This window comes from Rhamphochromis longiceps, linkage group LG3 (assembly GCF_057381845.1).
Source record: "Rhamphochromis longiceps isolate RC_006_pf linkage group LG3, R_longiceps_female_GT1.1, whole genome shotgun sequence".
NCBI classification, from domain to species: Eukaryota; Metazoa; Chordata; class Actinopteri; order Cichliformes; family Cichlidae; genus Rhamphochromis; species Rhamphochromis longiceps.
The window spans coordinates 12,135,131-12,148,391 of NC_140559.1; the positions used below are offsets into that span (position 1 = coordinate 12,135,131).

The window sequence follows — 13,261 nt, forward strand, 5'->3', positions numbered from 1 at the left end:
TATCATGGTTGCTAGGCAACCTGAACAGCACGCCTCTCACTTCCGCACTTCTTGTACTTATAGTACGCACCGTACGTAGTACGCGTAGTGCGCGTAGTGCGCGTACTTCAAGCATGAGACCCTGAATTGGGACACAGCCCTGGAATCGATTAGTCACTTCCGGAGTACTTCCGGTAAGGTCAAAAGGTCAAGGCTAGGGTCATCAATCAAACTCGCATTCTTGAGTGACACAAGCAGGGGTGGATATGGCTCTGTGGAAAAATTAAATAATTATAACTTAAGCTGACCATAGTTGGTTTTAGTACATAAATATTGGGCTGACTGTGTTTCTGCCCATATGGAAAAGAAATAGGAAAAACTTATAAAAGACCTGCATAAGATGTGGCCTGCTTCATATAGTGAATCATATCAGGCTTACATGATTTACTCATGAAAGTGGCCACTTTCTCATTACTTTCACATAAGTATCCAAAACATACATGTTTCATTTATATGATTTTTCTAGGCATCTTATATCTGTTTTCACTCTTGTGTGCTGTTCATACAAGTTTTTTTTCTTTAGCATTCTGCAGTGCATAGGCAGCGTGAGCTAGTGCATGAGGTTGAGAAATACTTTATTATACGTTTTTAAAAGTTTTAAATTGTGTAACAAAAAAATATACAAATACCAATTTAATAATTGTTTAAGTATTATTAAACAGCACAAGACACAATAGTAGGAATATGCTTGTTTGATATTTAGCAGAACAGTGTCCAAGATGTTTACTGATATACTTTCTTGCATTTGAAAATCACCGTTGGACTGAGTTTAACTGCATTAGAAGAAATGCTGATAGTTATTTTTTAGCCATACTTATAGTGTTTAAGTGTTCTACTATAAATCTCAAGTTCAAGGATGATAAAACATTAGCAAAATTTAAAATAGTAAGCTAACACAAAATTTATATATATTTTTATTTTGTTAGATTTCAAATCTTTTTCAGTGGATAAACCATTAGTATTGCTCACTCAGGAAAAATGAAGTCATCTGTAGTACTTTGTACTCACAATGATTAAGTCGTCCTAATTTAGTCATCTTAAGTAAGCATTGTTAGTGTCTCTTTGTTTTCTAGGCAATGCGTTTGCATACGTTTTTTAAGCTCAGAGAACTAGTTAGATTTTACAGTGAGGATGTATGTGATATTTAAGAGTACACTGATAAGCATGAAGCATTTAAATGCACAGACCATTTTGATTCAATGCTTAAGATTTTAATGATGAAGAAGATGAGAAACAACAATTCATTCTGGGAAACAACGTTTTGCTAAAAGCATTCTTTCAAGTACACATGCAGTCTGCTCCTGTTAAAAGAGCAACTCCAGTTTATGTCACTTGTCGCTTCATTCCTTATGCAGCATTACAGTAAAAGAAAAGAAGTAAATCAAATCAGAACCAGATTCTTATTGTGATACATTAGAGCATTTGCTCTGTCGTCAGGTAGGCCACGCCTTCACGAGAGCCCAGGAATCAGCAGATGGCCCTGACACAAATAAATGGGTATTGGCTGTCACATCTCCCATCATTCCAACACTTGCTTCCTGTAAGTACACAAAATCAGCATGAACTGAAATCACAATCACATGGAGAAATGATCACTGATCTAAATATGCTGTTCTGTATAACAACAGCACCTGACACATACATGTGTTTAGTATTGCATCAAAACACTATGTAAATAATTAATATGATAGAAAAATGTACTGCTGACATTTTTTCACTCATCACTGTTTGTCACATTAAATGCATAAAGATTATTTGGGGGATTCTGGGTATTGTTTCCTTTTTTCTTTAACATTTATAGTGCTCTTACATTGTGCTTTTAGGTTTACCTGAAAAATTCACCATTAAGCAATGCTCGTTTCCCCCAGCGTTGTTAGGTTCTCCCTGACACCACTGCGTAAATGTGAAATAGGTTCCATCAATCCAAAACCAGTAATTCTCCTAGAAAACAGAAAAACGTAGGCAAGAATATGTTCACAAATAAGCTACAGTTCCAAGTTCTAAATGTGCATGTAGATACAATAATATGAAGAAGGAATTTTAAAGTCTTGAATAATCAGATCCCATCTTAAAGACCTCCATATCTACTGCAGGTGGGAACTAATCCCTGAGCCTGGTTCTGCCTCAGGTTTCTTCCTGTTAAAAATTGTTTTTCTTCCCCACTGTCACCACGTGCTTGCTAATGGGGGAGGGTCCTCTGAATAATGATAAGTGATATACCTGTTGACCATCTGAGCCACCAACCCATGTTAGTCCACTTTCACGAGAGGCACTAGATATGACGGCTCGAATGAACTGGTACTCGTCGTTGCTGTTTACAGATGCCAGGTTTGCATTCAAGGACTGGCAGATTCGCTACAATGGAAATCAACAGACTGAGTTTATAGAAATGACAACGTAAACAGAAAGAGTTAAGATTGCACAAAGGATAAATGATAAATTCACATCACTGCTTTTACCTGCGCCTGAGCCCAAGTCATTTGACGGTTATCGTAGAGAAAGCATCGATTCCCATACTGAGTCCAGCCGCTTGGACAAGATGCTGCTCTCTTCTCAACATGATGTTCTCCTGAAGACAATCAAAGAATATTGAGCTACTTTACTGTGTCGGAAAAAGTTTTTAAAATAAAAATTCATGAAAAATGTGTTTTTATCTGAGTGTTAAAGATGAACTTTTTTAAGCTATAAATGTACTTGTCCATCACACATGAAAACAAATTTATGAAAGCTGACGTAGGAAAGCTGATGTACTGATGATAAAAATGTGATTAGTTTTGGTTTCAAACCTGAAAAGTCCACTGACCTGCTGAAATTAATGCCTCTGTCCCATTACTGGCCACTTCATCTGGAAGTGCTAGACAACAGCAAATGTTGATTTTCATTATAATTTTCAGTTTAATATATTCATGCATAAGATGTATAGATGATGCTCAGTATACTGGAATACTCACCAGCAGCAGTGCCCAGAGCCACCATTGCGCAGAGAAGTGTAGACACAGTCAGCAGCTTCATGGTGATGTTTAGCATCTCTGTACAAATCAGAAAATTCAAAGTAGGTCGTTTATAAAAGAAAAGATAGACAATAATCTGACACTTCCCAGCAAGCATTTGATATAATACCTTATCTTCCTTGTTATCAGTGTCAGCTTGTAACTTCAGCCTTCAAGTGTGGAGGTGCTGAACCGAACACCAGCACTTATATACTGTTTCTGTACCTTCACTCAAAACCAAGAACAAACAGACTAAAATACACTGTTATTTATTTTAGCTCCATGCTTGCTTGCATTTCGCTTTATAACAATGGTTTTTACCTCCACCCAGATAAAATGTCACTGCTGTTTAATTTGTCATATTGACTGATGGTCAACACAGAGATACATAATCTCATCTTTGTGTCACACTGTTGTTTTGCATGGTGAAGGTAGCTGTCTTTTACTCATCATTATCCACACTAGATGAAATAAAACATGCCAACAGTGTGTTCCTTTGTTCTTCCCAGTAATGACTGGGGACACCCCTGAAATTGGGGAGCAACCTGAACAGTGATTTGGTGAACAGCCAATTGGAAAATGAGACAGAAAAGGACAGTTTAGAATGACTTCCATGTAAAATAAAAGTCATTAGATTATCTATTAGTACACCAACTATATACATTTCAATTGTGCAAAGAAAGAAAAAGAAAAGGAAATAAAATGGTCTCTCAAACCTTTTTGTAGAAGAACACAAAACCCAAGTCCTAACTCAAGCATGGAGCTTTAACAGCAGCCCAGAGGACTCGGCTGAAAACTGCTTGGAAACCAAAAACCTCTGTGAAACGGCGACAGAAGCATCTTTGTGCGTCTGCGGTTCATTAAGTACCTCCAGATTATGGCAAATGTCATCTTGATGATTTTCAAACTCAATATTGCCAAATAAAAAACCAAAAGGATATGGTTCAGTTGGACAACACACACACTTTCAGATTACCAGTCAGTGACATGCAGTAAACGGTGTGGGCTTCGGTGTTGAAGACACAGCCACTGTGTATGATGCAGGCACTCAGGTGAGCTATTAAAAATGTTAGCTTCTTATAGTTAGTAAAGCACAAGCTTTTGAAATAAGTGTTTCCTAGCTTTAGTGGTCTTTTGTGCTACTGAGCCACGTGTTTTCATTTAGTAGTCTTAGGCTCCGTTCACACTGCAGGCGAAAGCACATCAAATCCAACTTTTTTGACCCTATGAGACCCATCTATCCCATCATGGTGTGACAGTGTGAACGGCACAAATCCCATATTGTCAAATCCGATCTGGGTCACTTTCGTATGTGGTGCTGAATCCGATACATATCCGATGTTTCAGAAAGCGACTGCTGTTTGATGGTCAGGTCGCATTAAATCCGTCTTTTACGTCACTGACACATGACAGACGCCAATTATCAGCTCCGGAGAAGACATCGCGAACGCTTCCTGGCCATCCCGTGTAGATGTCAGTGAAACTGTTGGGAAGACAACGTTGGAGAAACGTGAACATTTTCTTTGTACTGCAGAAATCTGCAACTATCTTTTGAAGCAGCGCTCCTCTAAAACAGCAGTAAGGATCATTATTAGGCCAAATGTAAATAACAAAATAACTTTATAACTTAAAGCAAAATTGGGAAACGCAAAGTCTGAAACAAGTCTTTATATTAAAGCCATCAGTCAAACAACACTGTTTGCTCTGGGTCTGAACAGAGCGCGTTGTGTGTGACGTCTTCTTTTGTGCATGCTTTGAGCGTTCACACTAGAGCGCGTTTGCTGTCGTATTTTAATTGTAGTGTAAACGAGCAGACAAAAACATCGGATTTGATCAAAAAATCAGAGTTAAGCATTAAGACCTGCAGAGTGAACGTAGCCTTAGAGTTGGCTGGAAAGAGTGCTAATGAAAAAGTAACAAAGGAGACCCATAAGAATCTACATCAACCCATGGCGTAAGACTAGCTGATGTGTGAGCGGAGGCTGCTCAGCAGCAGGAGTGGAGAGCCAGACAGCGCAGGACCTAGCACACATGTGTCAAAGTCAAGGCCCGCGGGCCACATCCGTACATTTATATCCTGCCTGCGAGATCCTTTTATATAGATGTGCTATTATTGTTATGCATGGCCCGGCGATATGAGGCGCTAATAATATACAAACTACAGATCCCATAATGCAGCGCTGCAGCCTCCTTGGCTAGGCTAACTGGGAACATTTGCATCAATCAAGTCAAACTTCTGTTACTGAAGCTCGCCGCTCACAATGGTGGAGAGAAAAGTTGATTCTGAAAGCAGAGCCTTTCAGCGCCAGTGGGAGGCTGAATATATGTTTACAGACATGCTGGTAAACCCGTGCGTCTTATTAGTGGAGCTAATGAGGCTGTAATTAAGGAATTTAATTTAAGACGGCACTACGAGACAAAACGTCAGGATGAGCTGAAAAACCTAAATACAGAAACTACAGGAAGTAGAATCTGACATTTCAGCAGACGTTCGTCACCAGAGCAAAATCACAAAGTGAAGCTGTTGTGAAAGCAAGTTTTATTGTAGCAGAGGAGCCAAATCAGGCCGGTACCGCTCTGAAGAGCTGCAGGATGAAGCTGTGGACGTCTTGTGTCCAGACAAAACGCAGATTTAGGCAAACGTGAGCCTGAGCAGAAATACGATTGCTGATCGGGTTTGTGAGACGGTCACTGATTTAAGAACACAGCTGTGAGAAAGAAGCAAAAACTTCACTGCATACTCTCTTGCTGTGGATGAAAGTACAGACATGATGGACACTGCACAGCTGACCATCTTCATCCGTGGAGAGGAAATATTGAACATTAAATCGATGCACGGGACAACGACAGGAAAAGACGTCAAAGTACATTTGATCTGAGCTAAAGGTTTAAATCACCGTCAGTTTCAGTCTTTCATGTGGGAAATAGATTCAGAGTTTGCCCACATTCCTTCATGCAGAGCTCTGCTGGCTGAGCTGGGAAAAGTTCTCAATCGAGTTTTTGAGCTCAGCAAGGAAACCTGTCAGTTCATGGACATGTATGACGCAGTGAAGCTGTCACTAATGCACCAGTGCAGCCTGCCTCACTTTCCCTGTTGCAGTAATGTTGAACCCAGTCAGCGCACTTTGCTGAGCTGCACCTGTGCAGATGCAGCTGCAGTGTAATGATGCACTCAGGGAGAGACACTGACTGGCCCACACAGTTTATTAGCTCCATCCCTGCAGCAGCGCCCAGCTCGTCTGCATGCGGCTCCAACCTTGTGTTTGCTCTCATTTATTTTTCTGGGTTTCTGGCAGCATGTTCATATTTCTAACTTGTGTAATTTTGACAGGATATATTTTTATGGAGAGCAAAATATTTAAAGTTAAAGTTTATTTTTTGAAGTTTCTTTAATCTTTAATAATATTCCTGTCTGTTTTTATTCATATTTATGTTTAAAAACATTGTTTTAGTGTTCAATAAATGTTTATCTTGTGTGGCCCGCGACCTAAAGCGGGCCTTGACCTTTGGCCCCCTGTGCGATTGAGTTTGACACCCCTGACCCAGCACAACTGTTGGAACAATACAAGTAAGAATACAAGACTTTAACTATGTCCTTATTGCAGCATTAATGAGCACAATAAAGCCAGCCTACTGATAAACATAACGGCTGTTGAACAGATGACTTGTTTTTTTGTGAGACATAGAAAAGTTCTGGCTTCAGCGAACATGATTCAGGGTGAAAGGAGAAGACGTGGGTCAGGCAGCCAGGAGGAGCGGTGTGCCCCAGAACCACACGAGGACCACAGAAGAGTGGCTCGTGTTCTTGGGTAAGCCACCCCTGCTGATACACGTGTCCTTCAACATGCAAAGTGCTGCTCGTTGCTACATATAACAATTCTGGTGTGTTTGGTCCATTTCTTGGTCTTGGCTGCCCAGCTTGGCCTTACCTTGGCCTCAGAAACATTTCACGTCAGAGAGTACACGCCTGTCACATGTACGCCTTTTACTAACACTCAACAACAGCCTTCAGTAATTCTATATACCTGAAGCTCTCACATGTACACAAGGCTAGTAGGTCATCCTGAGTTCATCAATATATGTTCGTTTCATCTGTGTGTGTCTGTGGGAGGTTGTCTGTGTGTGTCTGTGCCTGTGGGAGGTTGTCTGTGTGTGTCTGTGTCTGTGGGAGGTTGTCTGTGTGTGTCTGTGGGAGGTTGTCTGTGTGTGTCTGTGCCTGTGGGAGGTTGTCTGTGTGTGTCTGTGGGAGGTTGTCTGTGTGTGTCTGTGGGAGGTTGTCTGTGTGTGTCTGTGCCTGTGGGAGGTTGTCTGTGTGTGTCTGTGGGAGGTTGTCTGTGTGTGTCTGTGTCTGTGGGAGGTTGTCTGTGTGTGTCTGTGTCTGTGGGAGGTTGTCTGTGTGTGTCTGTGTCTGTGGGAGGTTGTCTGTGTCTGTCTGTGTCTGTGGGAGGTTGTCTGTGTGTGCCTGTGGGAGGTTGTCTGTGTGTGTCTGTGGGAGGTTGTCTGTCTGTGCCTGTGGGAGGTTGTCTGTGTGTGTCTGTGTCTGTGGGAGGTTGTCTGTGTGTGCCTGTGGGAGGTTGTCTGTGTGTGTCTGTGGGAGGTTGTCTGTGTGTGTCTGTGCCTGTGGGAGGTTGTCTGTGTGTGTCTGTGTCTGTGGGAGGTTGTCTGTGTGTGCCTGTGGGAGGTTGTCTGTGTGTGTCTGTGGGAGGTTGTCTGTCTGTGCCTGTGGGAGGTTGTCTGTGTGTGTCTGTGCCTGTGGGAGGTTGTCTGTCTGTGCCTGTGGGAGGTTGTCTGTGTGTGTCTGTGGGAGGTTGTCTGTCTGTGCCTGTGGGAGGTTGTCTGTGTGTGTCTGTGCCTGTGGGAGGTTGTCTGTCTGTGCCTGTGGGAGGTTGTCTGTGTGTGTCTGTGCCTGTGGGAGGTTGTCTGTGTGTGTCTGTGGGAGGTTGTCTGTGTGTGTCTGTGCCTGTGGGAGGTTGTCTGTGTGTGTCTGTGGGAGGTTGTCTGTGTGTGTCTGTGGGAGGTTGTCTGTGTGTGTCTGTGTCTGTGGGAGGTTGTCTGTGTGTGTCTGTGCCTGTGGGAGGTTGTCTGTGTGTGTCTGTGCCTGTGGGAGGTTGTCTGTGTGTGTCTGTGGGAGGTTGTCTGTGTGTGTCTGTGCCTGTGGGAGGTTGTCTGTGTGTGTCTGTGGGAGGTTGTCTGTGTGTGTCTGTGTCTGTGGGAGGTTGTCTGTGTGTGTCTGTGTCTGTGGGAGGTTGTCTGTGTGTGTCTGTGGGAGGTTGTCTGTGTGTGTCTGTGCCTGTGGGAGGTTGTCTGTGTGTGTCTGTGTCTGTGGGAGGTTGTCTGTGTGTGTCTGTGTCTGTGGGAGGTTGTCTGTGTGTGTCTGTGGGAGGTTGTCTGTGTGTGTCTGTGGGAGGTTGTCTGTGTGTGTCTGTGCCTGTGGGAGGTTGTCTGTGTGTGTCTGTGTCTGTGGGAGGTTGTCTGTGTGTGTCTGTGTCTGTGGGAGGTTGTCTGTGTGTGCCTGTGGGAGGTTGTCTGTGTGTCGCACAGAGGCTGAAAGGACTTCATCCCAATAATGTGTTTGTTGACTGTTATTTCTAAAAGCTCTTTGTTTCTCTCACCTCATCCCCACCTGTGAAAAGATGACTGAATTTCCCAGAGTTCGTTCTGTTGGAGGTTTATTTCCTTCTGTTGCTGCTCAGAGATCATCAGAATCTATAAAGGCCTAAACTAACAAGCTTTTCCAATGGGACATTATTTTCAACAGACCTGAACAGAGTATAAGAGGACAAGAGAACATGAGTGTTTGTATTGACTTCTACAAATAGAAGTGAAGCTCACATTGCAAACAAAGTTGTATGGAAAGATTTTCCATGTGGAAAATTATTGCTATTATTGCCAAATAGCATCTCTTGTCTGGAGAACAGGACTCACTGAAACATTATCCAGAGCTTTTGCTGACACGACATGTTCCAAGTCAAAGTCAGCTTTGTTGTCAGAAACCATGTGTGCAGATAATACACAGGAACTGGAAACTACAGCCTGAGTGTTGCACTAGAACAACGTAAAAACAACATGAAAGATAAAAAGACTCTGAGTTTGAACGTTTGAAAAGAAATGAACTGTGGACTCATTTTAATTGTGAGAGAGCATAGCAACCAGAGATTCTGAAAGAAAAACACATTAGCAGGATTATGAATTGATTTACATGCCATTGAGTCAAATAATAAACAGCCAATCATTCTGTCTCAGAGCTTTTCATGCTTTCCTCAGCTCCTCCCATCTCTATGTTCAGTCGTACTCACTGCCCATCATCCCAACTCCTGAGGGAAGAAACATAATCCTTGTAATTAGAAGGATGTGATCTCATAGTGTGGCTGTGGTTCAGAAGGGAGCACATCTATCAGTCTGCATGCCAAATATCCTCGGGCACGATGCTGACCCCAGGTTGTTCTCCACAGCCCACTGCAGTGTGAGTGTGGGATAGAAAGCACTTAAAGCTTGTGCCATTAATGAGGCGTGTTGTATAAAGTGGTGTGAGTGCTCAGGCAGAGTGTAAACAAGCCGAGTAAGAAATACTCCACAAAATGACTACTACATAATTCATTCTAAAGTTCAGAAGCTATATCTGAATTCTGCACTTATATTCTAATCTCTCTGCCTTATTTAAACATCCACGTTTTCAAAAATCTGTGGTAACCTCAATTGTTTTAATAATACATGTCGATTAGCTCTCCATTGTGTAGCCCCTTAAAATACAGCTTATTTCAAACTGTCAATCCTTCCTCTTGGATGCAGGATTATATTCTGTAGGAAAGCTGAACAGATGTGGAAAAAGACCTTATTAACCTTGTTCAACTGACTAAACGCTGCAAGAACATCTTACTTTACTGGCTTGATTAGCAATGATAAGCACTATACGCACATCTCTGACTGCTTTGTCAAGGAGGGAGTGACAAAGCCATCCTTCGGTGTAACCCGCCCTCAGAAAAGAATCTCCACAAATATTTGCGTGCTCATACTCAAGCTTGATACATTACTCACTGTCTCGTGAAGGTGTCTGATGATCAGTGTGTCAACGTTTTAAAATTCTCTCCCAAGTTGTGCATTAAGGTGAGCCTGACTCTGTCTGGCTGGTACTCCTCAGATAATATCTGATGTTTAGATCATTTATGATGTTTGTGCTTAAATGGTTTTATTTCATATAAAAACCTACAGTTACAAGCAAAATAGAGTAGAAAGCATTCTGTTAGTTCAGGCTTATTAAAAGCAGAAGAAAATCCAAATCTCTGGTGTAATGCACACACTGCTTCATTCCTTAAGCTGCAGAAGAAAGGAGAGAATAAAAATGCAGACAAGTAGCGTCTGAGCCGATCACGTTCATCTGTAGTTCAGACATGTGGATTACAAACTGAGTTACAGGTGAACTGTTAGCTTGTTTCAGTGCTGGGATGATCACAGATTATGATAACGACAGATGGAGATTAGCATCATTCATATAAGAACAGGATCCAGATTTCCTCGCACACAGACAGTGAGAGCGACGGTGATCATGACAATCAAAACAAAAGTAGTTGATCAAAGACACGAAGAGAAGAAGAGCTTCATCTCTGCTGTCACTTCCTCACACACAGCAAGGACTTCTGAACATTGATTTATGTGTCATTAGAAGTGACCGAGATGCAGGAGATAAACACAACTACAGCACTTTTCAATTTTTAATTCAGTTTTATCGCCACTTCACATAATAATACATGATTTACTCTGTGTGCTGGGATATGAGAATGTTTTCAAAGCCACCGTATCAGTTAAAGAACCACCTCTACATCTGCTACCAACTCCTATTGAACAAACAGCTCAAGGTCATCACATTAACTAACAGCTGAGTGCTCTGCTGTGTGACTGAAACGTCTCGTTTTATTTCCAGTCTTCATTTCTGTTGCTTTATCCCACAAGTAGTCAGTAGGTATGCAGATTTTATTCCTCAGACTAACTGTGACAGTTCAGTGTAAACTGTTCTTTCAACATCAGGTTTAAACTTCAAAGAGAGACCATCATGTGTTGGAAATTTGGTAATTGAGTGTTGTGCAGTGAATTGTGCCTACAGTTTTGCAAAGTGTGTGTTACAAAATTGCAAACTGAGTGCAAAGCAGTTTTTGTGCTTTTAGTTTTGCAAACTCAGTGAGTGGTTTTGCTATAAGTCTGACTAGTTTTAGAAATTGTGCTGCAGGAATCACAGTTAGTGTTTAAGCATTCAGAAAAAACTGTAAAAGAGGAGATTCAGATTAGAGATCTCTGCTGCCACCTTCTGATGAAGACGCTTTGTTCTCCACGAAAAAGTAAAGTTGTGGCTGTGACTCAGTTCTTCCAGGTGATAAAGTATTTTTCATTTCTGTAGTTGGTACGTCGATATACTAAAGTAAATATTAATAATTCATTTTGGGGTTGTGTCACATTTATTATCTGGGAATCTGCTACATTAAACATGGCCAAATATTCAAAGTATGTGTGTGTGCGTGTGTGTGCGTGCGTGTGCGTGCGTGTGCGTGTGCGTGTGCGCGCGCGCGTGTGTGTGTGTGCGTATGTAACCCAGTTCCTAAAATCATCTCAAACAGAAAGAGAAGAAAAATTAAAACATTTAATGTTCATTGTTCTGTTCTTACTGTCCCGGTTAATGAAAGTGAAATGAGATCAAAATAATTATTTAAACATAGAAGGGATGCAGATTATATATGATATGCTCTGGTCAAACAAGGGTTAAGTTTCTCAGAGGGTTGATGAGCTCTGATGAGAGCCTATTGTTTTACTCCACTCCTCGCATGTCAGCCAATCGGTGAAGCTCTAGGCAGCTCTTGTCCCTCCTTAGTACCAGCTCCCAAGTTTTCAGTCTCTTGCTCCTACAGCCAAACAGAGCAGACGGACTAAAACTTTTGTTATCGGTAAGCTGGAGAAATGAACCTTTAATGAGTTAAAAAAATACCATCTAAACTGATATTTTTCACAAATTATGTATTTGCACTTGTTGTTGTCAAGGGCAGAGCGAAACCGGAGGGTTTACTGAGCTGTGGCTCCATGTAAATGCTGAGCATCCACTCGACGGCGGTAAGCTAAATGTGGCTAATCAGACACGTGATGTGCGGAGTGTGGGTACAGTTATTGGATGTCTCTGAAACGCACTGTTGTTATGCTAGTTAGATCATTAACTAAGTCATTAACATGTGAAAAGCTGTAAATGGTTAAAGCAGCTAAAAATAACTTGATGAGAGATAATTGTAAGCAGACTTTATCCTGCTTCCTGTTTAAATTTTGATGTCAATCGGTTGTTTTACAATACTCAGTATTGAACACTTGGTGGTAATTTTTAGTGTATTTCCACTTGTACTAGTAGGCCTATGGTACAAGCGGGATTAAGCACGTCTATTTTAATACTCCTATTTGTGGACTGAGTCCTTGTGTTTACGTGTTATTGAAATTGATTATTTGCACTTTGTTCAATTTCTGATAAGCATTTGCATATTATTCCATTTCTTAAAAGGGGTAATATACTTATTTATTTGTGATAAGATATATATGTACAGTGAGTTATTTTGATGGATGTAATTAATGTTTACAATGAAAGTGAATTATATGGTGACTATAATTCCTGAATGTTTGCAACCTTGTAGATAATCTTTAATGTTACTGCAGGTTACAAATAAGTATTGAACCTTGATACTGTGAAATTTTGGATATTGATACTTTGACCTTTGAAACTTGATATTTTAATGTTGTACAACGTGACTGAACTGATGATGATTGAATTGATGATAACTGATCTGAATAGTTGTTACTGCACTGTGACACTACTTTAGGTTAATTTGTGAGAGTTATCCTTAAAGGGCACGTGACATATATTTGGCCATTGTTTATAGGTCAGGTTTTTATATGGGACGAATCCAAAGACCAGGTCAGCGATTCCAGGACCCAGAGTGTTCCAGTGTTCACTGGATGGCGAGCCAACCCAAGATCCTAGGAGACGATATACATATACATGCACACTCACGCGCACATTGATGGACTAAAATCCTCTACTGTACAAGTAGTACGGTAGGACAGACAATCACACACACTCCTTGTCGGACGAATTCTATTGGAATACACCTGTTTGTCATGGGCCCCACCGGTACCATTTGGACTTAAAAAAGACTAATTCTTTTACTTGTGCACAATTTTATTTAATTCTATTTTTTTTTGCTACTTTG

General features: G+C 41.2%; 2 protein-coding genes and 1 long non-coding RNA gene across 3 annotated transcripts in view; 1 reads left to right on the top strand and 2 right to left on the bottom strand.

The window, feature by feature from the left end:
• Positions 1-13,261, bottom strand: part of LOC146672933 (uncharacterized) — a 405,352-nt gene that overhangs the window by 114,347 nt on the left and 277,744 nt on the right. The gene's annotated exons all lie outside the window — the stretch shown is intronic.
• The window catches only part of LOC146672937 (uncharacterized), a 339,553-nt gene that overhangs the window by 75,059 nt on the left and 251,233 nt on the right, over positions 1-13,261 (top strand). The gene's annotated exons all lie outside the window — the stretch shown is intronic.
• On the bottom strand, positions 1,291-3,066 carry LOC146672943 (ladderlectin-like). The gene is made up of 6 exons (XM_085401630.1): positions 2,991-3,066; positions 2,843-2,893; positions 2,499-2,608; positions 2,260-2,394; positions 1,869-1,980; positions 1,291-1,577 (listed from the first exon to the last, which is right to left on the bottom strand). The coding sequence occupies exons 1-6, from the start codon at positions 3,064-3,066 to the stop codon at positions 1,507-1,509; spliced, it is 555 nt and encodes a 184-aa protein (XP_085257756.1). The 3' UTR covers positions 1,291-1,506.